Raw genomic sequence first — 26,590 nt, forward strand, 5'->3', positions numbered from 1 at the left:
ATGTCCAGATAAGCCGATGTCTTGGTCTACTTACTAAACCACCTAAAGGGAAGTGCGAAAACTATCAAAAGAACAATAATATTGCTGTCAGAATTTCATTGTTGTTATACTGACATGTCTGTATTCTGTCTGTTTCTTTGTCTAATAAGACAACAAACTGTGACTTGTTGTGAAGTACTGCCTGGTACTGTATGTTGTATCTTCTGTTAGGGATCAAAACAGGACAAACCTTTACTCAGCTCTCTTTGCACTTATGGTATTGCTTGTGAGATTGTGTAATCAGAGAGAGTCACTATCACTGTACTTTATCTCTATCCATGCACATAAAATAAATAATGGAAATGATGATGGTCTGGGTAAGTTCTCTTTATTGATAAATAGAGAATATATGATTAATTTCTGGAAGATTGGATTCATTTCTTCCACAACAACCATGAGAGTTTCTGGCACTGCAGTAGTGACAGAATGAAGAGGAGGTAGATGTGATGCTGTTGCCATCCTCTTCGGGTTCTTTAATCTCCTGTACCATTCTCTATTCATACATGATACTGTGGTCAAAGCAGTCCCAATCTAGAAGTTCTCTTCCATTAAACCACAGCTGAATCTCTCTCACGGCCCCTTCCACTGAATCACTGGCATGGACAACATTTCTAAAGACATGAAAAACACAAATACACAAACACAAGCCATGTATACGGTCCAATATTTACTGTAAGTATAAAGCCCAAAACGCATCAATCCATCGCTCAGCCAACTGCTCCTGACCACTCACTGATGTCAAGTCATTATCATGGAGTTATAGTTGTTGAGTTGTTGTAGCTGTCACTTCATTTGCACAGCTTGTTCTATATGAATGTGAAATTTGTATCTTTTTTTTTTTCCTGTTTTCAGCTCTGTTTGCAACTCATTAGTGACTGTTTTCAACTTATTCTTGCTACAGCCCTCCTGTGAATGATGAATGAAAAGATTTGAAAAGTGTGAATTTTGACTGTTATTTTGCACCAAAAATGGATCCCCCAGTACCAACAGGAGAATAAACTGTGTGACATTGGCAGGTTAATTTGGCACATTTCACTTGTGACCACACCCACATCATCAGCTGGACTGCTCATCCCACAAATGCATAATCCTTACAAATGGGATATCATTGTAAAGGGAAATAAACAGGTAGGCTTTCCAATCATAATGAGACACAATTACTTTTTTCACAAGTTTATATGCCCCACTTTTTGTTAAGCGCATTGCGTTGCCTCTGTATGAAATGTGCTATATAAATAAAGTTTAATTTGATTTGACAGGGATAATTTGATCACAGGGAGCGGATACTAGAAATCATGGAATATTCTGGAATTTAGGCAGTGCACTTCTTTAATGATTAAGTACTTGTACCGAGTTTGGAGAGGTGCTCTGATTGGCTCAAAATCAACATGACTCTCACCAAATCTAGCTGACAACTACTGGAATGCTGCAGTCGTCCTCCATCAACACAAGATGTTAACATTAAATCGATAGAAGACCCTACTATTTTTGGCCAGCTATCGGGTTGGTGTGTTTTGGGATTAAAATGCAAGATAGTTGTACTATGTGAAAAAATTGAATAACTATATCTGTTGGAATAATATGTTATAGATAAGATATGTACAACTTCCATGTCCTTATTAATGGCAAATATCATTATGATAATCTTATGATTATCATATTAGATGATATTATAAAATATATGTCAAATTATTGATATCTTAATGAATAAGCAATTGCTTTAGAAGAAGTGTTAAAGGTGTAAGACAGGGAGATATCCACCCCGTCAGTGCCTGTTGACATAGGCAGATGTGCATTATGCATAAGCATACAGACGAGGTTGAATAGCTGGTAAATTGATTATGTCTGGTGACCGTTTCAGAAGTGATGTCTTATTCTGGAGTCCACCTTTTAGTGCTGAGCAAGTTCACCTGCTAACATGGACGCTGAAGTCTCCTCTGACTGTGCCTGCTTGGGCTTGGGCTGGGTTGGTAGGTCCTACCATAGTCCGAGACGACTGGACTACATTATGCCCCTCCCACACCTGAACAGCAAAAAATAAAATGATAAATCCAACATATCTATGATAATATTAATAATAAAAACCTTACTTGTCTGACATTACTTGTCTTACTAATTTACATAGCTGTATGTACCAGTCAAGGTGGCTGTTTTGTTGAGATAAATATTTGTCAAACTGTCGATTAGCTGCTGGCAGGTTTCCAGATTGGCCCACTTGGGCGTCCCTAAATCAGTAATTCACTAATTCATACAGTATGTACAGCTTCATTGATGTGTCACAGTATAAATACCTAACATACTACTGCCATCTAGTGGAAATAGTAATAAGATACACCACCCACCTACCAAGGACCACAGACATGCTGTACAGCTCATGGTAAGCTGCCCTCCAATAGTGTTATCAAATAGAATATGAACTCAATTTAAAACCTACCCCGTCCCAGCAGATCCGAGCAACAACAAAAAAAATCCACAGACTATTACTTTCAAAAGATGAATGCTTTTGAAAGTAATACTATAGCCTATGTTAGACGCTAGGGCTGGAGTTGGGCAGGTGAGTCTGAAAAGGCTCTCTCACCATGACAACTACAGGACCAGAGGTCATGTACTGCAGGAGACTGGGAAAGAAAGGCTTCTTTGTCAATTCTTGATAGTGCTGAGAAAGCAAATCATGTGGGACCTGTAAAAAGAGGCAAATGTCACAGATGTCAATCAAGGATTCAATAATGTTTATTTGTCATATGCACAAGAAACAATGTAATGCTCATGCTCAATCTATGGCATGTGTGTGGTTTGTATTTCAATGTTGTGAGGACCGACAAGCTAAGTGGTTAATTTCTAACCTTATATTTGGTTCAAGGTAAAGATAATCAGCAATCTCAATTACTTTCTTACCCTGTTCAGCCACATAAAAATATAAAAAACTACAGACATTTCAGAAACTTCTACTTTCCTCTTGGGTCTGGGATGTGATACATGTATCCGTAGTTATCAAGCATCTCAGAGTAGAAAATCGATCCTAATAGTGATGCAAATTTGGTGCTACAGCTGCTATTTCTTTATCTATGGGATGATGATGTGCTCTCTTGGCAGAGATCAAAGTAAGCTAATTGCCACTTTATGCTTCTTGGGAACAGGAAAAAAGCAACAGTGTAACAGTGTCGATTTGGGTCCATCACATTTATAATTTAACCTAAATAGGCCTAATAAACAATGTTCAAATTGGCCCACAACATTAATAAATCAATCAAACGTTTATTTATATAGCACATTTCATACACAGAAAAAAGGAGGGGGGACATATTAAACCTGATCCTAAGAGGGAAGCAAAAAAGTGCATGCATTCACTGGTTGTTACACAAGCAGTTTGTACAGAAGAGTAAATTCAAGACCCATCTCAGAGAGCTCAAAGACCTGGCCCATTTTGAACCCTCCGCATGCCTGGAAGAGTCTTTGCTGATAGCAAGAGCCTATGTGCTTTTGCTTTATGGAAAAAAGAGAAAGGAATGAATGTGCACTAACTTAGATGAGGTTCATAATTGCATCAAGAGATGCAACCTCTGCAAATCTGCCACCAACCAAGAATGGATTTGAACAACATGTACAAAAAGCAATGTACTGTATCAGACATATGGTATGGTGCCACAGTCACATGCCTAAACCCCTGTTATATGAGTCCTATCGGCAAGTGATGGATTGTCAGAGATGGAGCCATTGAACCAATCTTGAACCATGTCTGCATTTTAACTTCTGTGACGTGATTTGGATCGACTGACTCATCTAGAATTTACTAAATATTCTTCTTACTGTAATAAGTTACAAGTAGGCTAACTGTAGTCAGGCTGTCTCAGTGGTAAGTACTAGTCCTCATGTGTTGATTAGCTGTTTTGTTCTGTTGTAATAGTTTCTGTGGTGACAGCTTCAATTAGAAGTCATCAGGGCCTACCCTCCTGGCAAACAATAATCAATCAATGACAGCCCTTAAAACACTGTTGGCTTTGATTGCGCCAGCTGTCCAGCAACAAGTGACCAAAGGCACCGGGTGACTTATTTAAGAGCAACTTTGTCAATTAAGACTGTGTCTAGAACTTAGTATGTCTACATTGATTAGTTATCTGTATATATCATTTTGTTACCACTATGTATTTGTATTCTGGTCCTTCCCCGTCTGGTGGTCATGCAGACATTGGGTTACACCCAGGCTCCGCGACCCCTTTAATCTCATCTGTCCTACTCTCTCAACATAAGTAGTGACAGGGGGGCTTTGGAACTGCCAGTCGTCCGTGCCAAAAGCTGAGTTTATCTCAGGCTACAAATCCTTGCTCTATCTCTACTTTCTCACTCTTACTAAGGACCCTTTCACACCTACGTTGTTTAGTCCGGACTTTCAGACTTTCCAGTTTGATCCGAACCAAATTGACAGGTGTGAAACCTCCTGGACCACGGTGCGCGGATCAAAGACTCGGGCTGTGTTCGGAATCACTCCCTATTCACTATATAGTGCACTATATGGGGCGTCAGACATTTTGTTTGTAGTGTCTGAATTCTCCACGGAAATTTCGTTCCCTATATAGTCCACTATTTATTACCCACAATTCACCTTGATTTCCAGGGAACAGCGCATGTACCCTACATTTTCTCCGTTCCCTGGGTAGTTCACTACATGGTGAACCCCATATAGGGAATAGGGAGTGAGGGAATAGGGAGTGAGGGAACGAGGGAGCGATTCCGAACACAGCATCGGTCTTTGGTCCGACCTCAAGAGGTGGTCTCGGCTCGAACCAAGGTTCGCTGCTGCCTAATGTGAAATCAAAGGTTCCCACTTTCGGATCAAACCGACGCGCGTGTATCCACAAACCAATCAGTGTCAAGTATAGGGAGACGCACCCCCATGCAAGCGATGACGACATAATGTAGGTCTGCCACCAAAAATCCTTTGGTCCGCTGGTGTGAAAGCGAAAGTTATGGAACTAATCAATAAAAAATAACAAATGTGAAAGCGCCAAACGGGATTCTGATTCAGTCGGACCTTGGTCTAGACCTTTAGGTGTGAAAGCGCCCTAAAACGTGGATCACACCGGAAAACGCTACCACACCTGCAGCTCTGTCAGATGTGGACTCCTCCCACACTCCCAGAGCTGCGAGGCGTGGTGGTGGAACATAACTGCCCTGCTTATTTCCTCATAATGGAAATACTCTCTTCTCTGTTCCTCAGTCCGTCCCTCTCTCAAATTCCATGCAGTCACTGTCACTTAATCAATCAAGCTCACCATTACTGTTGTGTACCACCCACCAGGCCCCTTTGGTGAGTTCCTGGAGGAGCTTGACACATTAGTCTCACACTTCCCTAATGATGGATTTGCACTCATCCTTCTCAGTGACTTCAACATCCAGAATGAAAAATTGTAACCTTTCTTTCCTCTCCTCCTTTGACCTTCGTGTCTCCTCTTCTCCTCCTACTATCCATAAAGCTGGCAACCAGCAGGATCTTATCTTCACTAGACACAGTTCCACCCCTAACCTCTGTCACTCCCCTCCATCCCTCTGACCACTATTTTTTATGATACATTACTGTACAGTATGTTGCTTCTGGACACTGGGTTTCATTTACCCTGCATTTCCTTCTGAAAGAGGCTCATTCTGTCTAGAGTGCATTGTTGAAAGTGTATTCTTGGCCAATAAACGTGGGAGCTCCAGATCACCGCTGAGTGAAGTTTCACAGAGCTGGACATCTAATGCACAAATGTAATTACACAGTTGATTTAAGTCCACCCAATGAGGGACAATTATCATCAGGAAGTGAATTAGTCCAAATCGGATTTTAGTGGATACCCACAAAAAAGACATGTCTGGATCCAATCAATCAGATTATTTCTTATACATTAAATTGTATTGTATATCTATTAATGCATCGGCCTTAGTGAACATGTGAAGGAAATCAATGAGATGGCTTTGGTTAGAGGTTTGGTTACAGACAGACAGATTCATTCTACAAGTTAATAACTATCAACAGAGGGCATTGAGCACAGCCAAATACACTTTTAACATGTGTCACTCACCTGCAACATCTTCAAGCCTACCAGTTTGAAACCACGTTGCTCAAAACGCTGCATGATTTTCCCCACAAGACGGCGCTGCACTCCATCTGGTTTCACTGCAATTAGTGTCCTCTCCCGCACACCTGGGACCCCTGTATAAAGACAACAGATTACTTTAATCTACAACATTCTTTAACCCATAGATGCACACGCAAACATATACATAGTGAAAGATAAACCACACCGTGCAAACACGCACACAGTACGCTACATTTTAACAGAGGGTACCCATGTTGACACTAACATCTGAAACAGGAGCAGTTTGGTTCCCCTTGGAGTTTTAAATAAACAGACAAGTAGGATGTCAAAAATGTATAGAAATTGAAAGTGTACAAAACATAGTCTCATCAAACTCGTATTGAGCCCTGAGAGAGATATATGCTACTGTAACATTCGGTCGAACCATTGTTTTTTTTAAGACTAAAAAGTTACTATTGAAGATACAATTGAAGTTGATTAAATTGAACATAAATGGAAAGGGGGCAGTTTATTTTCTCGTGGGAGGCAAATTAATTGTATTTTATAGGCTATTGCAACTAGCAGCTCTAGGCCTCGCTCGCTCGGTCCACAAAAAATGCTATTTCCACGCCACAGCGAAACCACAGCTTCTACTAATCCACTAATTAAGACAAGAGAGAAGATTCAGCCAGATTGAATGCTTCCTACGTGGTCGCAGCTATTGCGAATTCGCGCTTGTTAAATTTCAGTTGCAAAACAAATATAGGCTAGGCCTTATTTATATTTCTTAATAGGCTACCCCTTTGTTCTTGTCAACGTTTCCTATAACTCCATTGCGATTTTCATTGGAGACTTAAATAATTGATGGATAGATTTGGTACTACCATGTTTTATAGGCTAGGCCTACTCTTCAAAAAAAAAGAAGAAAAAAAGAAGAAAAAGTAAAAGATAAGCATGCTCAGGTGCATCGGATTTTTATTTAGCCTGTATTCAGGTATTTTACTAGGCTATATTACCAACACCTAGGAGCCTAATAGCCAAGCGGTCAGTCAGTTAGCCTATATGAGCACTCGCCCCTTCTGCCCTAAAGGAGCATAGAGATACCACTTTAAACCCTCCGTTGGCTATGTATCAATGGCGTTGGGTTCGATTCCCGCTGTTGGCATTATAGGGCATGTTTTCCTCAGGGCTGTCCACACTCAGGTGGGGTTAACATGGGCCTTCTGTCTGGAGTTTGCATGTTCTCCCGTGTTGTTCACAAGGGTTTCCGCCACAAACAACCCCAATAAAAACATGCAGAAGAACAGATATTTCTCTCTGTCCGTCACTGACCAAGACGGGCACTTGGACTGGTCCCCGAGCGCCAGGCTGCCCACTGCTCATGCCCTCGGAGGAAGGACCAAATCTGCATTTGTGTTGTGTGTTTCTGGTCACCTCAAATCTGCACACGTGTGGGTGTGTCAATGCAATGGTGTGCATGTACGACAAAAGTGGATTTCCTTTTTTCTTTTAGAAAAGTAGGATTGTTCAATTTTCAATTACATCGTCCCCGAGTCTCTCAAGTCTTAGTAGGCTAAAATGTGTTAATTTTAACGAGAGGACTGGGCTGGCCTACCAGCACTTTATTTGCATTTCTATTTTAATATGAGCCCTGGAACATTTGTGACTAGGCCTATATTAATCTATATGCCTACAGAATTCATTTTGATGTCGATTTTCTTGTTTTTTCCACTCGTAGGCCTATCATATCCACATTCAACTTTTCTATAGGCTAGTAGGCATATTGTATTTTGCTTTGCTAAAAACCCATACGCTATGTCCCCATATTATAACATATAAACTGGACTGTTTAATGTTAGTGTTTGCTGTATGCTAGCCTACTGTAGGTCATTCCAGGTGGGGGAAACATTAATGCCATTTTACCGAGTTCAGAAGGGAACTTCCAGGATAAGCCGATCGTGGTTCCGAGCCTGATTTGGCTATTTGAAATCATCCATAAGTGATGTGGGGAAAAAGGGGGGGAATCCACCACGACGACTGCCTGGTTTTAATTAAAATGGACTGATAATCTGGGAACTAACGATTCACTATACATGACCAATCTAAGAGCACGTGAAGCTCGTCTACCGTCATGCGCGCCCAATGGTCCCAGGTTAATACCCTTCTACTCTACGTTTAAATAGGCTACTTTTTGTATAGTGGATTCATACATTTCCTATATAACGTAGTTAAACTGGGCCTTTTGCAAAGTTAACAGCACATTGAATATCTAGCATATAGCATACAGCATACTAGTCTACAAAATGCATAGAAGGTAAGGTTAGGTGAGGTAAACCATTGCAGACCTCAGAAACAGGTGATGAGATGGATAGGCTACGCACCTTTAGGGGATACCCGTTTGAAAGAAAATCTTTTGAATCCCAAATGGTGGATGATCTCCAATGGCGCTATAGTCTACCTCATATGCTATATGAATTTAAAGCCTGGGGGTTATAAGTCCAAGTGTGAATTTGACTTTTTAAACAAGACAGTGCTGTGTTCATACATTTATGTCATTACAGAAAATAACTCGTGGTTTAATAAAATATTGTTCATGCCAGACACGTGTAGCCTAACATAAAAACATGTTTGGCTACCACATCGTTGCTTTTTGCATCCTAACATTTTTATTTATTTATTTTAGACAAATAGCCTACCAACCTGATATGGCGCTGTCTCCAGCGGCGCTCCGATGTCCAAGCGCGATGTCCGGTGCAAAACTTTTTCTAGCCGGAATAGCTCCAATACTATAGTTCGTTTGGCCATGTAGGAAAATATTCCTCAAATTACACCGATGGAAGAGAATCATAATTTCAATGGTGTGAGTGACCTCTTAAAACGGGAATGGCTAGCCCTATAGTCAATACTCAAACATAAATCACGAGTCACTCCCCCTGTGTGAAGAGCAACTTTGAAGAATACGTTTAACCCCAAACATGCCAGCTGGTGTACAGTATCAGGACCACCTCTGACGATTTCAGCATGTAAGTAAAATAAAGTGCCACTCTATAATTTGAAAACGGCATTAATATGGGTTTCTTTGTCAGATTCCCAATGGTATTTATTTAAGTATAAGGCTGCAGTGTCAGAGCTAGGCTATGTGACATTCCTTTTTTCATTCATATAGCCTCTGAAACTGTAGGCCTATAGGCCCCATCTAACAAATAAGACATCGTTAAATTGTTCATAACATCCGAAGCACAGTGTTGATAGAAAGGTTATAACAATGTAACTGAATACAATGTAAATGTAATGGATGTAAGCTGGGGTGCAGTGCCCGGACATGCACAGGAAGTACAGGGGAGCAGCATCAAAGGAGTTAAATCATCTAATTGTCCTTGAGTCATGTTCCCACCCCTTTGAGAACTAAATAAACAATACAAGACAATTTGTCAACAAGAGGGTCATCTACTTGAGACCAACATTTGAGCCAGTTAAGTGACACACAATATGTCAACAAACAAGAGGGTCATCTACCTGATAGAGGCCAAAGTTTGAGTCAGTTTAACAACATGTTTGGTCAGTGCCATACGGATGAGGAAAACAAACCATCCTGAAGCCATGTCCTAGCACAATCCCTTGTAGATTTGAAGGAGTCTGATAAGATGATTGATAGCTAAAGATGCAGAATACTGTATATACTGTAACTTACATCCATTTGTCTCTTTCTGTCTCAATCATAACCGTCTTAAAATCATTTTGTCCTGTTTTGAATTCCATGCCATTCCTGCAAATATGCACATCAAGATTACTTATCATTACTGTACCATCCTGTTGTGTTACGTAACAATATAACTAGGTGTGGTGCAGTTTTTGTTTCATATAACAAACAAGTAGTTTACCCACACTCTCAAATTCCTGTTGAAAGTCTATAGACATGTACTATATGCATATAGATAAGATCTGAAATGCAGTTTAAGTTGGCAGCTTGCTGTTCTTAACCTGGAACAAAATGCATTCATTATCCATGTTGTAAAAACCTAATATTCCTGGGGGGAAAAAAAACAATACAAAAAAGAAATAAGAAATAAAATAATCTTGGCAAACAAATCTTCAAAAGGCAAAACAATATTAACATTTACAGGGGAAAATATCACCAGGTAAATCAAACCTAATATCAAAAATAAAAATATAAAAACTAGAAATGGTGCTCAGAGAGCACAGACCTCCGCCCATGAATGCATGTCGTGGCTCTGTGCATGCCCATTACGTGTGAGTAGGACATGTGGGGTTTTGCTGCATTCATTAGGTCTAGAGCTTTATGCCAGTCCAAACTCCACGTCTCTATGACCATCCCACATCAGGATATGGCAGTTTCAATCCCAAGTTCCAAAAATTAATGGAGGTGAATGGGCAGCTGTGTTTGGCGCGGCTCTGTGGCGGTCCCTTTGGACTTGGGCTCATGAGCAAAAAAATTCCCTGGATTCACCGTCAGTGTGGGTATTTGAAAAGGCCATATCTCAACATGGGAAGGCCACAGAGACATGGGGTTTGGAATAAAGCTGTCGACCTAACATATGCAGCAATACCAAACGTCCTGTGCGCACGCGTGTTCATGCACAGAGCCACAAAATGCATTTATGGGTGGAGGTCTGTGCTCTCTGAGTGAGCACCATTTCTAGTTTTGGCTATGTGCAGGACGTTTGGTATTGCTGCATTTGTTAGGTCGAGAGCTTTATGCTAGCCCAAACCCTGTGTCTCTATGACCCTCTCACATAGAGATATGGCTGTTTCAATCAATTTTTTGCTGCTCAACTCAAGTCCAAACTAGAAAGGGTGCTCAAAGAGCACATGCCTCCACCCATGGATGCATTTTGTCTGTGTAACGGTGTTGAAATGGTTAAACTCACTCCTAAACTACATTTTCACAATCGAAGAGTAAGCTTGTCGGTGGCATAACTGGTAGTGGTGTTTATGTCTATCAGAGTTTAGTGCTCCAACAACTAGATCAATATTATTTTGTTAAACATACATTGAACGATAATATTAGGGCTGTCAATCCATTAATGTGTACTGTGATTGTAATTGAGTTAATCATAATAATAGGCTGTGATTAATCGAGGGGGTGAAATAGCCTATGTGTGGTTTTAGAATAAAGAAATGCATGACTAATTAGTGGCCTGTAGATTCTTATTGTAGATACGTTTTTAAAAAAAATTTTTTTTTTACATAACTTGCTTTGGCGGAAAGACATGACTGCACCCCCTAACCTCCCCCCCCCCCCCCCCCCCACTGAAGATTTTATTGAAATTACAAACAATGCAGCCACTATAAAAATGTATGTACCTATATATTGTCTTAGTTTCACCTTGGCTCTAACCACCTTTACCTGGGAAAAACAGTTTTCTCCATCAAAGTATTTTTTGCCTTGTTAAGTATTCTCTAGCATACTTTTGTCTTCATGGTTAATTTGCTTTTCTAATATGAAAAACTAAAACCATATTCATTTATTGAACATATTCAAATGATCACCTCACAGATTCAGACCATTTTATAAAAAAACAAGCACTTTATTAATCAAGCATGGTTTCTTCTGTTTCAGAATGGAATGATATGAAAGAAATTAAGTTGAAAGTGTCTCCTTTGGAGATGAAAACTGAAGGCAAGTTCAATAAAAGCAGACATTTTTAAAAACTCAAAATCGAGTTGGAAAGTGCTGAGTCCCAGCCTGGTCTTGCCACTGAGGCATGGGACAGGACGCCTGGCTCAGTCTGCTCCAAGTCTGGGTTTAGCACAAATCTAACCAGGCCCGGCTATTTTGCTACCCATATTATTTGGCCTTGTCATCACTGGCAACAGACAAGTGAAGGAGGGCGCTGTTAAAAACACTTTTAAACAAAATGTCAACATTGTACAGCAGAAACTGAGCAAAAACCTCTCCAGTGGCGTTACTCAACCCCCAGCAAGACCATGCCGCTTGTAAAGTTCCTTTTCTCCTGGAAGAGTGGTGTTTGTAGCAGGAGTATTGGGCAGTGGGAGTGGCAGCGCGGGTGGTTGTTGAAGGGTTGATGTTTGGAGTGGGCCCATTTGACAATGTGCTATAGCTTGACTGTGCCTGTAGGCAGGCTGCTATTACATAACCTGTAATAGCGCAAGTCGTTTACCAGTCTGTGCACACTCTGAGTGAACGAGGGCATGTCCTAGAGAAAGTACAGAGAAAGAAAGAGATGAAAAAGTCAAATCCTGCAAATAGAATAATCTTCAACCTCCCCAGAAAGAAACAAATTATAAGAAGCAATTATGAGGACAGGACATGCATGGTCAGCGGATATCAGAACTAATGCTCTGGGTGCATCATCTCCATTTAGTCTTGCTCATACTGTGCAACTTGTGATGCCGCTGTGTTGTACAATATTCTGAAGTTCAACTTCAAAACTGATCAATATTTAAGTCCAATAGTGAAAAGACAAGAAGTGTCAATTTATATAGGAGTGTTCAATGTGGAGCACGCAAAAAAAATAATTTTAATTGTAATAAATCATTTTAATAAATAATTCTTTAAGTGCATTTAAAAATGATTTTGCTTTTAAAATTTCATATTTGGTCCCTACCTGCTCCAATTGCTCTACTTTTGTGCAGCCTAATTGTTTTTCAACAAAGCTACAGTTTTTGTGAGAAACCATTTTAAGTGCATCACACTGCACTCAGAATTGCTTTGCTTTATTTATACATTTTCAACTTGATGTGGACCTAATATATAAATATTTCTGTTTTTAATTGCAGTTTGGAACAGGTGTCTTAATGAAATTGTAACATGGGCACAAAGCAGGGTAAAAGATAGTAGTTTCTTAGAAAGACAGAGGTAACATGCACACCCAATGCTTACTCTCGTGTGGTGCAGGGAGAACAGTCCCCAGGGTTTCCAGCTTCAAGAAGTAAATATAATGTTGCAACTTATTACCCATTTAATGGGATGTGTTCAATTTTTTTTGTCTTACCATGCTCTGACACCGCAGTGTACACTTCTGTACAAAGTCTAATCCACTTTTTCACATAGTCAGGTCTTACCCGCTCAAGTTTGAAGTTGCGTCCGAGCACAGCCCGTTGGTTGGCATCCACTCCCTGGCATCCATTGAGGAACTCGGGCATGAAGGCCGAGTAGAAGACCTCAAAGTCCACAGAGGCCATGTTGTAGACAGCCAGTGCAATCTCCTCCTGGAGTAGGTCATGACTCTTGTGGAGGAGAACCTGCAGAAGCACGTTGATGAAGTGGAACAGCATGGAGGTCCGGAAAAGCTTCTGGAAAACAAATTAGTCATTAAGACTGTGTACTGTGAATATCTACTGTATATACAATAACTTTGCTTCTTAAGTGTGCTTGCTGAAAGTTCAAGTGTTTTGCATATTTTCTGAATTTAAATTTCTTCTAAATGATACCTCACTTAAAGGGGAAAGCAACTTTAAAAAGATGTTTAGGCTAATTTCTTACATTCCTCCACTATTGTAAATCATGCCACATTGTCAAAGCCTCCACTGTGTGATTAGATACATTAAGGATTTTACATTACTTTTCCGACACCTGTAGGGTACTGTTTTTTCTTCTATGGGGCATTTTGAATACCAAAATCCAGCTGTATTTTTACGCTATAACTGATGTAGTGCCTGACGTTATGTATCTCAATGAAACCTGTTTTGAAGAACCGTTTACAGATCACACGGGTGCACAGTTAACATGTGGTCCCCCACCAATGATGTATCACCCCTTTCAATGAAGCAGTGCAAGCTAGTTTAAACATTTAGGAGTCATTTGCAAGTTTATTCTGCTGATAATCCCCCACCTCTATATTTCACCTCTATATATATTTTATTTTAGTAAAATGTTTTGGCCTTAAATTATCAGTACCTTATTGTCACCAACCCAAAACAATAGAAAGCTAAATCAAGCACAACTGCTCACAGTGCATCATCCTTGCCGTTTATGAGCAGCTGGGTTTGACACAGCTGGCATTAGCCAATGAGCTAATCATTGCTAGTTTTGTGGCGTCTCATTCACATCCCAAGCCAAGCACAACTAAGTTAATGAATAAAACTTCTTCAAATGTAATCAGTTAGCTAGCTAGACAAGCGAGTAAATTAGTGATCAGGTTGTGTTGTGACTTTAGCTGAATATTATGATACGTTAGTGGCCTGATTATTTGAGTTGTCCTTTCATTATCCGAGCATAGGAAAACAGGCATGCTTTTCGATAGTAACTGTCCCGCACTCGGCTTTAGGTACGTGCTTCAGAGGTCACACACAACAAATGAACCTGGACATAATGTATTACGGAGATAAGGAACGAATTCTATGACACACCACAGACAACCCCATCTATGGTCATGACAAAAAATATGACAGTTGGACACATTGTACATGACCTAGCCAAACACTATCATTAGTCTACTGTAATTTATCCAACATTATCGAACTATCTAAACAATAACCATCTAATATATCCTGTAAAACAGCCATTCTCAACAATTGGGCTGCGGCCCACCGGTGGTCCGCAGAGCGCCATCAAGTGGGCTGCGGAGGCAATGCTAGCCTACAGCCAAATGGTTAGAAAAGAATAAAATAAACTTTGGTAATTTACAAAGTAGTTGTTTTATATCTAAATGTACTCAAGAATGCACATATAAATAAAACGTTAAAATGTATTATTTCAATGACTAGTTACGTTTGAATATCACCATGCCAATCACATCCGTTGTTGTTGAGAAAATGTGTTCGGCTAACGTAGCTAGCAAACAAACCCTCAGATCTCATGTATTTGGGAAGTTGGTCCTTTTTTTTTTTGCAATCAAAAGTGGGTCTTAAGTTAGAAAAGATTGAGAGCCCCTGCTGTAAAATACAACAACCATGAATATTGCAATAACTACTCACAATGCACTCAACCTCTACACTAATCTATGAAAATCCTAACATGTAGAACAAAGGAAGTCCTTGAGCAGAATGGACAATTAGAGAGTGGGTCATATGCCCACCTCCCTTGTTCTCTGTAAAGCGCATTGTGTTGCCTCTGGGTATGAAATGCGCTATACAAATAAAGCTTTGATTGATTGATTGAATTACTTTTACCGAGACACAAAGTATAGTTTTTGTGTACCCCTAACAGTTTTAAAGTTGGTGTGCAAGGGAGATTGGAGAGACAGGAGTTAATGTTTATTTGATGTTGCACAAATGATACATCATACACACAGAAAACATTTTTGTGTGGAAAGGCCTTCTGGAAATGGCCAATTTATAGTCTATCGGTATGCATGGTCTACCAAACTACGGAAGAACAGTTTACAGATCATACAAGTAATTGCACAGTAAACATGTGCCCTACAAATGATTTATTGCCCCTTTGTGTCAATGAAGCAGTGGAAAAAAGTTACAAAATGTAGCAGTCTGGAACCAACAGGTTTATTCTGTTGATAATCCATTGTGGCATCTCCATGGAAAGGGTAGACCAGTTAAGACCTCTCAAATGGCAGCATCACACACATTCAGGGGCTAGGGCATCCATTTTGTAGAATTACGGCACCGTTCCTGGGGATGCCATACAGCCATCACTTTATTTTATATCAGTCCCGTCAATTATCAGTACCCTAATGTCACTGACCCAAAACAATGTATAAAGTTAAATTAAGCACAACTGCTGCTTACTGTGCATTATCATTGCCATTTAAGAGCAGCTGGGTTTGACACAGCTGGCGTTAGTCGATGGGCTAGTGATGGCTAGTTTCATGTCAGTTTCAACGTCCACTTCACATTCCTTAACAGTTAAAAACAACTGTTTCTACAACGGAGAGTTTGGATACTTGATTCTGATTGGCTAGCAGCCGTGGTAAAATACTCTGTAACCCACAGCTGCAACCGCATAACAATTAGTATTAATGCGCCGTCAATCTCATTGACGAGGCCATTGATAAAATCAAGCGGTAGGCTATGTTTTGCGTAGCAAACACTTGCAGCAACCTCACCTTTTTCGTATTCTTTTACAATAACGCACTCATCAGTTCGACTCCAACACTTCCACACACCTACCAGCAAAAATGAGTGCTCTGGAGAACTGCTAACTGCACCATGGCTGGAAAGGCCAACCCAAATAGGCGAGATAGCCTATGTTGCCTGGCAACCATTTAATTCAGAACTATAGCCTATCGCGGAAGATTTTGTAAATACTAAAATAAGAATGATCAGTAAATAAATGATTGAATGTTACTACTGAGTGTTTTTTGTGAATATATATATGTAGTAACCGTTGTAGAAAAGCAATTGACCACTCGAGGCAGTGGGTTACAGGGGATTTTACCACAGCTACGGGGGTTTTAGGCCCTCCGCTATCGCGTCAGGCCTAACAATGCAGATGAGCTGAAGGTTGCTATCAAAGCAACCTGGGCTTCCATAACACCTCAGCAGTGCCACAGGCTGATTGCCTCCATGCCACCCCGCATTGATGCAGTTATCCGTGCAAAAGGATCCCCGACTAAGTATTGACTGCATAAATTAACATACTTATCTGTATTATAAATCTTTTTTTTATTGGTCTTATGTAATATTCAAATATTTTGAGATATTGGATTTTTCATTTTCATGAGGTGTAAGCTGTAAATATCAACATTAAAACAAAAAAAGCTTGACATATTTCACAATGTGTAATGAATCTAGAATAAATAAAAGTTTCACTTTTTGAATTAAATTACAGAAAATAATGAGCTTTTCCACAATATTCTATTTTGTAGATGCACCTGTACATACATGCACACCTCCACAACACTCAGGAGCGCTCAGGCACTGTTATAGAGTCTGATGACCGCTGACACATGGGAACACCTGAACTGCTCTGTTTTGCACCTGGGTGGGATGAGCCTGTGGCTGAAGGTGCTCCACCATCTGCACGTCATAGAGGGGATGGGAGGGGTTGTCCAGTATAGACTTCAGTTTGTCCTTCAAATGCCTCTCCACCAGTCTCCAGGCTGTCCAGTTGTCGCCCCACAACAGAGCTGGCCCTCCTCAATAGCTTGTTCAGTTTGTTTGTCTCCCCAGACCTGGTGCTGCCTCCCCAGCAGGAAAAGCCAACAGTGTGCTAGCTACCACGGACTGGTAAAACATTAACAGCAGCCTGCTGCACACATCAAAGGACCTGAGGAAGAACAGTCTGCTCTGTCCTTTCCTATAGAGGGCATCAGTGTTGTCAGTCTAGTCCAGTTTGTTGTTCAGGTGCACTCCCAGGACTCAACTTCCTGGAAATGGGGGATGGGGGCTTTTTGCTCCTTCTGAAGTCCACCACCAACAGTCAATATACACTCACCGGCCACTTAATTAGGTACAGTACACCTGTTCAATTGCTTAACACAAATGGCTAATCAGACAATCACATGGCAGCAACTCAGTGACTTTGAACATGGCATGGTTGTTGGTGACAGACGGGCTGGTCTGAGTTTTTTCTGAAACTGCTGACCTACTGGGATTTTCATGCACAACCATCTCTAGGGTTTACAAAGAATGGTCAAAAAAAGAGAAAATATCCAGTGAGTGGCAGTTGTGTGGACAAAAATGCCTTGTTGATGTCAGAGGAGAATGGGCAGACTGGTTCAAGATGATAGAAAGGCAACAGTAACTCAAATAACCACTCATTACAAGCAAGGTATGCAGAATACCATCTTTGAAAGCACAACACGTCGCACCTTGAAGCAGATGGGCTACAGCAGCAGAAGACCACACCGGGTGCCACTCCTGTCAGCTAAGAACAGGAAACTGAGGCTACAATTCACACAGGGTCACCAAAATTGGACAATAGAAGATTGGGAAAAACTTTGCCTGGTGTGATGAGTCTCGATTTCAGCTGTGACATTCAGATGGTAAGGTCAGAATTTGGCGTAAACAACATGAAAGCATGGATCCATTATGCCTTATATCAAAGGCTCAGGCTGGTGGTGGTGGTGTGAGGGATATTTTCTTGGCATATTTTGGGCCCCTTAGTACTAATTGAGCATCGTTTAAACACCACAGCCTACCTGAGTATTGTTGCTGACCATCCCTTTATGACCAAAAGCATTGTGGCACTACAGCTCTTACTAATTCACTAATTAGACAAGAGGAGAAGATTCAGCCGGATTGAAAATGCTTGTAGACTTATCTATAGCTCGTATGTGGTCGCAGCCAGGAGTCGAAATTCACTTTTTAGCTCACCTGCCAAATGTCTGGAAGATGAAACGAATTCTTTTTTTTACCAGCCAAAAAATAACATTTATATAAAGCCTTTTTGTGTCGCGTAGACATACAGTACATTTAATCTGTATAATAACATGTTATGGTGGTGAATAAAAACAGTGGTCAGAGCAGATTCCTGGTGCCACAGCTCCACAGCACAGGTGGTGTTGTAGTCCTGTCCCCCACTGAAAATATTGATCTAGTGAGTAGCCAACCCATTGTTAAATAACAAACTACTAAGCTATTCCATAGGAATGAGCCTATAACCATACCAGCTGGGCAAGCTGACTTTTCTAGCTACCTAACCTGGCCCTCATGATATTGTCCTGCTCGATTGCTGTGCAACATATCAATTGACCAGTTGTTAAAATGTATTTCACAACACTGGTTATTCTAGCCAGCAATGTCAAATATATGTGATGCTTGTTTTGGGTGTCTGGCACGATATGGTTAGCTGCATTAGCTAGCTAACGTTAGCTAGTCACAAGACAGTCCCATTCAGCTAACGTAGCATAGCTTTAGATGACAACAAGTTTGCTTGCTGTGAATAGTTTACGTACGTTGGTTTACCTGTTAACACAACAGAAATGTTAGCCAATTAGTAGCCTAGTAGCTTAACCTTGCAGGCTAGAGATAGGCCCCCAAATAATTGTACAGCTCGTTTCCTTCGATGCACAACAACAAGCAGATCCACGAGAGTGCTGTTTTCAAGCACCGTTCATTCACTTGTGCGCTCACTGCGCTGTATGAGCCACCCAGGCTGATCTTACTTTGCTGCATCAATGCCAACATTTATTGCAAAAACGTTGTCCGTGCTATGATCCACAAAGGCTGATATTTTGTTAAGCACTGAACCATCAACGCTGATATTTTGTTGCAAAAAACGTCACCTGCCAAAGTGTCGGGTGGCTTCCAAAACATACACGCCAAATGAAAAATATACCTGCGTTTGGCGGGTGTTCATTTCGAACCCTGGTCGCAGCTATTGCGAATTCGGACTTGTGTACAAAGTAATATGTATTAGCAATAGAAAAATGAACTGTGGCGAGCAAGGAAGCTCCCGAAGCTCTAAACTCTGTGAATTTGAGAAATAGGACCCCTATTAGTAGGATGGACTATACCTGTTCTGAGACACAAATAGTTTTTTGTGTACAAAGAAATATGTATTGGCAATGGGACAAAACCTGTGGCACTCCTAATGGTGGGCTGTGGTACATCTGATAGAACAAATAGACAAACGGAACACTTCCAATTTCATTGGGTGGGGGACAAAAATGGGCAGGCCCACTACTCACAGACCTATGCGTTCAACATGAAAAAACTCAATTTATGTAAGGAACACAGCAATATCACGTTACGACGAAGTGGCACTATAGTCATTTGGAGGCGAAGCCTTGCCCTCGTTTCCATAATCGGCTTTTATGTAAATAGTAATGTAAACAAGTACGTAATTTACAGAGGAACACATACACTGCTGGAATTCAAATGGAAACATAAGCACTTGACTCACTCTGTGGTACAGTTTGTGCTTGTTGTTGAGAGACTCCAGGTAGGATAGGTTCTGCTTGAAAATGTGGATGTCAGGCTGCAGGAATGACTGTCCAAAAGCCTGAGGACATATGTGCACTATATCAGGAAACTCAATGCATGTTCAAGGATAGGTCACACAACATGCATATAAAATCATTGTACCCTTATCTGATCTGCTACCTGTATGTAGTACACCAAGTCTATTTTCTTTACCTGCATACATACTGCATGCTGTGCTGTATTTAAGCACAAGTTGCCAGTGCAATTAAACTGCTATAAATTGATTCACTTATATAGAATATAATTATGTTTGAAAATGCACACTCTCAAACGCACAACATAAGCACAAAGATAAGCACACCTGCATGGCAGCGATGAACTGGGTTTCGTTTTCCATGGTGTCCTCTGGAACTCCTTTCTGAACACTGGCGAGGACTGAGGTTTTGAAGAAGTACCTCCAGTTGTGGTGAAGAATCTGATAAAGCAGGTCAAACATCTCTGCCTTCACATCTGGGGAGGATCGCTGGAGAATGAGCAAAGATGGCAGTAAGTGTGTGCACATGTGCATGAGTATTTCAGGTGAGAATTGTGAGCATTGACGAGACATTATTTCACTTATGTGAAACTTATAGGAAGGTTTTCCAGTCTGAATTACATTGCATTGCATTGTAGCACCATTAACAAACAGCACAGAAACAATTGGATGATATGAAGGGTATTCAGGATATTGGGGCTTGTGTTCCCTCTACCTCTGCCACAATGGGGTAGACCTGCTCCATGCAAAGAGAGAGGATATTGGGTAGGAAGGGTTTGAAGGCCTGGCCAGGCTCTTGCACCACCACCTGGAGAATCTTCAGAAACTTCTCCACTACCCTGCAACCTGCGCTTCCTTCCTGCAAGATGCTGGCTGCCAGTTGCTCTCTGAAACACACAAAAACATGCACACACAAAAGCCCAGGTTCTAAGTCGCTTTTTTTTTTTTTTTTTACTTTGAGATCGCTATGAGCATTTTTTTTTTTTACTTTATAGGCCTCCGCCATAATTTAAGACAAAAGTTCTTGCGATACACCCCCATCTCTTACTGTACCTTCATGGCTAACATGTTGGAGGTCACATTGTAACGTTAGCCTACTCCCGCAAGTTCTAGCTAAATGTCCACTACCACCAATTTTTGCTGGTACACTCCACTGACTTATGCTAACAACATCAGCGATCTAAAAGTCCGCTATAATAATTTCTATAATAAGCTATAATAAGTCCGGCCTAATATTTGTCCGGCTTGCTATCTGCCTTTGAGAGGTTTACAGTAATTTACTGTTGCACAAGCATTCAGTTGGTACAGTACATTTCCCCATTCATTCTCCACTACGGCTGCAGTTTCGATACCGTATCCCGGCTTCTGTGGGGATATAATGGAAGGTGGGACGCAACTCTGTCATGGCAAGTGCATTTTGAAAGGGCATACAAATCTTAAAACTAAATCTTATCTACACTCAGATTGTCACCAAACTTGGTATCCATAGGTGCCTGTAAGTCCAACAAGGCTTATAAGTCCTATACGACCTACAATATAGGGCTTTTAAGGCCTAAAAGTCCTTTCTTCGACCCTTTCATTGCTGCTTGCAGCTATACAGTAGGACCCCACTTATCCGAACCCAACGGGACCGAAGGTCGTTCGTATCTCTGAAATGTCCGGATGACTGAAACTTATGTTAAAATGCACCAAATTCAATAAGTGGTATACTTGTTTCATATAGACTCATAATAGACCGATAAATACCCTTAATTACTTGTGAAAATGCATCAAAATTGCAACCAAATAGCCAACTAAACTCATACAGCCTAGCCTATAATAGACCTACAGTAGCCTAGAATAAAATAACCGAATTTCCACTTGAGTGCTTGCTTTGATCAAATAGCCTACAGTAGGCTACTTTATTCTCAAATGAGGCATACGCTGCATCGATAGGCTACTGTATTCGCAGAACAAAATGGTATAGCCTAAAAACTACCCAACAATAGAACAATTAGAGCAAATGATAATCAATAAATAAATAAATGAAATGACAGACAAGTTGTCGTGTCTTAGGCTATTGTAGCCTAAAAGAAAGTCTCTAAAACAACCGATGTAGGCTAACGTGGCCTAGGCTGTAGGCTATTATTTAACAAATACAGTAGGTCTAGTAGGCTAATCTACATGCCCACAACACGTCTGTGTTCCTGAAGTCCATTAACTGGGAATGAAAAATGACTCGATGCTCCTCTGCTTCAGGTTGCTGACGCGCTTTCTGGCTACCAAGGAATGCAGCTCTCGTGCAGCAGACTCGTTTGCGTTTTATGCTCGACATTAGAAGAAATGAAACGTGACAGTAGGCTACAACCTACAGGCACCATGTAGGTCTACATACAGTTCTGTTTTTATTCACAGTAGGGTACAGTACTGTATTGAAAATCCCACCAGTAACCAGATAGCAGGCTAAAAAAAAAGAAAAGTTTTTTAAGCCTGTCCGGTAGACCGGGAGGTTCAGATCTCTGAAGTTCGGATGAGTGGGGTCCTACTGTATATATATATATTTTCAATATATATATTTTTCAGTTTTCAATTAATCCACTGCATGAAAAATAATAATTTTACTTTTGGGGTATCAATTTGATGTAGCAGTTTATGTAACCCCAAAAAGTGTTGTACAGTAATAATCAAATTTACATGTCATTTGCAGAGACCGCTATATCTATAATATAGTCACCAAATAATATTTCTAAATTATATATGCCTGTTGGATAGCTTGTGCTAGACATGCTGCCCAACCACACAGTGCCAAAAAATATTTGGTAAAGTTTGTAACTTCCATTTGAACAATGCTACATGTTAGATGGCAAGCTATGATTCTGCTGTAGGCCTAAAAATGATTAATCAAATCACAGGGAGAGCATTAGTGTGGGAAAATAATATTACAGAACCATTTCAATGAAGCACCCAAAAACATAATATCAAGTGTCAGAATTAGGATTGTTTCCAGATTCATTAGTACTCCAAGCATCTTCCAAAGGGTGTGTGTGTGTGTGAATATCCTACCTTGTGAACATGCTCAGGAAAGTATGGATTATTTGACCTGTGAAAGGAACACCCATCTGCACACGCAGTCCTTGAAACAGCGTCAGGAAGAAACTCAGCATCTCATCTGTTACATCTATGCAAAAGAGAGGATCACACTTAACATCAACTTACAAGTCTAATAATTAAATGTGGCAAAAAATGTAAGATTAATTCAATGACAGAATGACATAATAGAATAATGACATAACTATGTAAATGTTTTTCCTTAAAGCGCTCCAAGATTTTGAACCAATTTTTTCAATAAATTTACAGTTGACAACAGTTGATGTCTAACCAGGAAATGGCATTTTAAGCACTGAACATGAGCTACCTGTAGTACTATTGGTGTCGTTTAAAAGACTGGCAGTGTTTTAGATTCCAATAACTGCTACAATGTCCAGATTTTCTATAGAAGTCATGTCTGTAGTGTATCAAACAATTGTAATGTTTTTTAGGACTTTTGAAGCATTTTGTATGCTATGCTAGTCTAAATTATATGCTATGCAATAGCATCACAGCTAATGCTAACCGGGGCTAGCACGGATTCTCAAACATTTGCATCTCCATCCACTACTCTAAAAGTGCAAAAAATTGAAATGTTCAAATCTTGAAGTGCCCCTTTAATGCTGAAATTAGTACAGACTAGGGATGGGCACTTATGTGAATAAATGCTTGGTACTTGTTTGAGTCAAAGATTATTTCCATTTAATAAATTGTCATAGGTGGCTTTTTTGAAAGTTAGAATGTGACTTGGTCTATCATTATCAGTTGCATTAACCCCAAAACAGATTTCGAGTTTCATACAAAAGAAAGAGCAGATTTCTATCAATACCAATTGTATTGCACTGAACTATGTTTTAGAGAAAAACATTAAATGTTTGCAGTTTCTCATTCTCTAGTCCCCACCATCTGAAGCACCGTGACCACAGCATCAAAACGGGTTGTCGATTCCTTGTTTCAGTGCTATTCATGACTAGAAATTTCTTCCTCACAAAAACATTGATATAGTATATTCCAATTATAAAATATACAAGGACACCAAGCCTCCTAACATGAGAAAAGTGATGAACGTTGCTGATGAAATTCTACCTACGCCAATACATTATGATGCCGTCACCCTACTTTTATAAGATTAAAAAAGCTCTATACTCTGAATTATGAAGGATAAAACAGACACCCTCCCCCCAAAAACAATATTTGATCATAAATCATTGTATGAAAATTGACCGGAATGAAATCTGACTCAAGAGAACATGCCGAAGAGCTGAGCGCACATAGAGGAAGACAAAGCTGAATGTTCACCATGACCTTCTCAAAGAACTAAGAACTACTTTAATAAGGCATTAAAGAATGCTAGGAGAGATCACTTCTCAAAATTAATCTCCAGAAATCTCCAGAAATCAACAATAATCCTAGGGGGCTAATTCTAGGGGGCTTTTCAGCCTGATGCATCCCACCCCCTACACCCCTGTAAACATGCTCTCTACTTCCAAGTATGAGGAATTTGCAGCATATTTTAGAGACAAGATAACTGACATTAGGATGAACCAGGCCAAACCAAATGTTCTCCTTGCTGACCCTCCTCCACGGAGCAGTGGTATGAGCTTTTTTGCACCGGTAAGTGGTGTCACAACTTAATTCATTTACATGCCCTCTTGATCCTATTCCGACCAAGTTTTTTAAGACTATTTTTTAACTCTGTCTGAGGACACTTTAGCCATCATAAACTTCTCCCCAAGTACAGGCTTTTTTCCATCAGCTCTTTAAACTGCCCTGGTAAACCCCCTTCTGAAGAAAAATAACTCAGACTCGTCAATCCTCAGTAATTTTAGACCGATCTCCATCCTTCCATTCTTAGGTAAAATTCTAGAAAAAAATTGTATTCAAACAGTTATTACTTTGTAGATGCAAATAGTATCCTTGATACTTTTCAGTCTGGTTTTCGCCCTCAGACAGCACTGGACAAGGTTGTAAATGACATCAGAATCAACGCTGATGCCAAAAAAGCTCTCTGTCCTGCACCTGAGCACAGCTTTTGGGCCCTTGGGCTCACATTCTCTACGCTATGATCGGATTGTTGGTGCCTAGAATATTGTGTGCAATATGGCTGAATATTTGTCAGATTTAGAGGATCTAGAAAATGAATTAGAATATGACGGATGTCCATATCGTTTTGAGCCAGAGTATACGGACGAAGAGCTCCTTGAAAGGAGGGTGAGGAGACGGAGAAAATAGCCGCTCTGCGTGCTGTGCGCATGCGTGCTGGAGCAAGTGGGGAAAGGCGTTTAAAGATCATATTACAGAGGCTAAAGACCACGTATTTGAAAACCACAACAAGGCCTCGCTTTGGGGAATCACAACTGTCGATTCATAAAATCAGATTGATGAAAACAACCGTTTAGCGGCCGAAAATAGATTTTTAGAAACTGCATTCTCGGTGCCCCGTCCACCGCCATTACATATACTGGCTCGCGCTGGATTTTAAATTTCTTCTACATGCCTCCGAACTACACCAAAGTGATCTCATTGAGTCAAACGTCTTATAATATGTCGTAAATAAGGTCCAGGTTGTCAAAAACGAGCATTGTCCTTTAATGGTGCAAACAAAACCACCAGTGTTACAATTTCGGTCTAAACGACAACCGATGCTCACTTAAGTCACCTTGTGGGCTGGAATGTTGTTTATTCTCGCTCACGCCTGGAAGGAATAGTACAAATGAGTAGGGCTGTGCAATAAAATAGATACATTGCGATAGTTTTTTCTGCGATACTGTATTGATTTTCCGCGGTACAAAATCGATACAGTAAAAAAAGAAAAGCACAAGGAAAATACAGTGCATCCAGAAAGTATTCATATCACTTCATTTTTTCCATTTTGTTCTGTTACAGCCTTATTCCAAAATGGATTTAAATCATTTTTTCCCGCTAAATTCTATACACAATACCCCATAATGATGAAAAACGTCTATCTACTTTTAGAAATTTTTGCAAATGTATTAAAAATACCTCCTTTGCTATGACACTCAAAATTGAGTATTGAGTATTCTACAACAGAGAGTTTGGATACTTGATTCTGATTGGCTAGCAGCCGTTGTAAAATACTCTGTAACCCACGGCTGCGACCACATAATTAGTATTAATGCGCTGTCAATCTCATTGAGAAGGCTATTGATAAGATCAAGCGGTACTATGCTTTGCATAGCAACCACTCGCAGCAACCTCTCCTTTTTATTGTTTACCTACTGTAGGTATCCTATAACAAAAACGCGCTCATCAGTCTGACTCCGACACTTCAACACCCCTACCAGCAAAACGGAGTGCTCTGGAGAACTGATAACTGCACCATAGCTGGAAATTTTCAAATAAACGTTAACCACCCAAATTATGCCTGTTGCCTGGCAACTATTTAATTCATAACTATAGCCTATTGCAGAAGATTATGTAAATACTAAAATGACTAGAAAGGGTTCTCAGAGAGCACAGTGTTCTGCCCATTAATGCATTTTGTTGGTGTAATCGAGTTAAAATTGTAAACTCACTCCTCCGTATAAATATAGCACACTTGCACCATTGAAGAGTAAGCTTTTTGGTGGTGTTTATGAGAGGTGATCATGTATGAACACAACTGAACATACTTGTGTACTTTTTT

The 26,590-nt window shown here is 40.3% G+C and overlaps 2 protein-coding genes across 4 annotated transcripts in view; both read right to left on the reverse strand.

Annotated features, from left to right (window-relative positions):
- Positions 1-351: 351 nt before the first annotated feature.
- Positions 352-9,010, reverse strand: nme4 (NME/NM23 nucleoside diphosphate kinase 4). Of its 2 annotated transcripts, none has more exons than XM_084438043.1 (5): positions 8,796-9,010; positions 6,120-6,229; positions 2,618-2,719; positions 1,950-2,062; positions 352-650 (listed from the first exon to the last, which is right to left on the reverse strand). In XM_084438043.1, the coding sequence occupies exons 1-5, from the start codon at positions 8,941-8,943 to the stop codon at positions 533-535; spliced, it is 591 nt and encodes a 196-aa protein (XP_084294169.1). In that variant the 5' UTR covers positions 8,944-9,010; the 3' UTR covers positions 352-532. The 2 variants fall into 2 exon arrangements, with proteins under 2 accessions (XP_084294169.1, XP_084294168.1); XM_084438042.1 differs by having other exon boundaries at positions 6,099-6,229; positions 8,796-9,008.
- A 2,656-nt stretch (positions 9,011-11,666) lies between these two features.
- The window catches only part of xpo6 (exportin 6), a 48,414-nt gene continuing 33,490 nt past the window's right edge, over positions 11,667-26,590 (reverse strand). For both annotated transcript variants that reach the window (XM_084438041.1, XM_084438040.1), the window contains exons 19-24: positions 22,921-23,035; positions 20,594-20,765; positions 20,206-20,367; positions 19,825-19,923; positions 13,143-13,373; positions 11,667-12,274 (exon numbers count right to left, since the gene is read on the reverse strand). In XM_084438041.1, the coding sequence (XP_084294167.1) occupies positions 12,173-12,274; positions 13,143-13,373; positions 19,825-19,923; positions 20,206-20,367; positions 20,594-20,765; positions 22,921-23,035 (881 nt within the window). In that variant the 3' untranslated portion in view covers positions 11,667-12,172. The remainder of the gene's footprint in view (positions 12,275-13,142; positions 13,374-19,824; positions 19,924-20,205; positions 20,368-20,593; positions 20,766-22,920; positions 23,036-26,590) is intronic.

The sequence above is a fragment of the Borostomias antarcticus genome (genome assembly GCF_949987555.1).
Source record: "Borostomias antarcticus genome assembly, chromosome: 5".
In the NCBI taxonomy this organism is placed as follows: domain Eukaryota; kingdom Metazoa; phylum Chordata; class Actinopteri; order Stomiiformes; family Stomiidae; genus Borostomias; species Borostomias antarcticus.

What these genes read in the sequence shown, in the direction of transcription:
- nme4 (XM_084438042.1), bottom strand. Translation starts at nt 8,943, where the DNA reads ATGATTCTCTTCCATCGGTGTAATTTGAGGAATATTTTCCTACATGGC. An exon ending in TGGAGACAGCGCCATATCAG is followed by an intron (nt 6,230 to 8,795) that starts GTTGGTAGGCTA and finishes GTCTTTATACAG; the next exon opens with GGGTCCCAGGTGTGCGGGAG. An exon ending in TAGGCTTGAAGATGTTGCAG is followed by an intron (nt 2,720 to 6,098) that starts GTGAGTGACACA and finishes CTCTTTTTACAG; the next exon opens with GTCCCACATGATTTGCTTTC.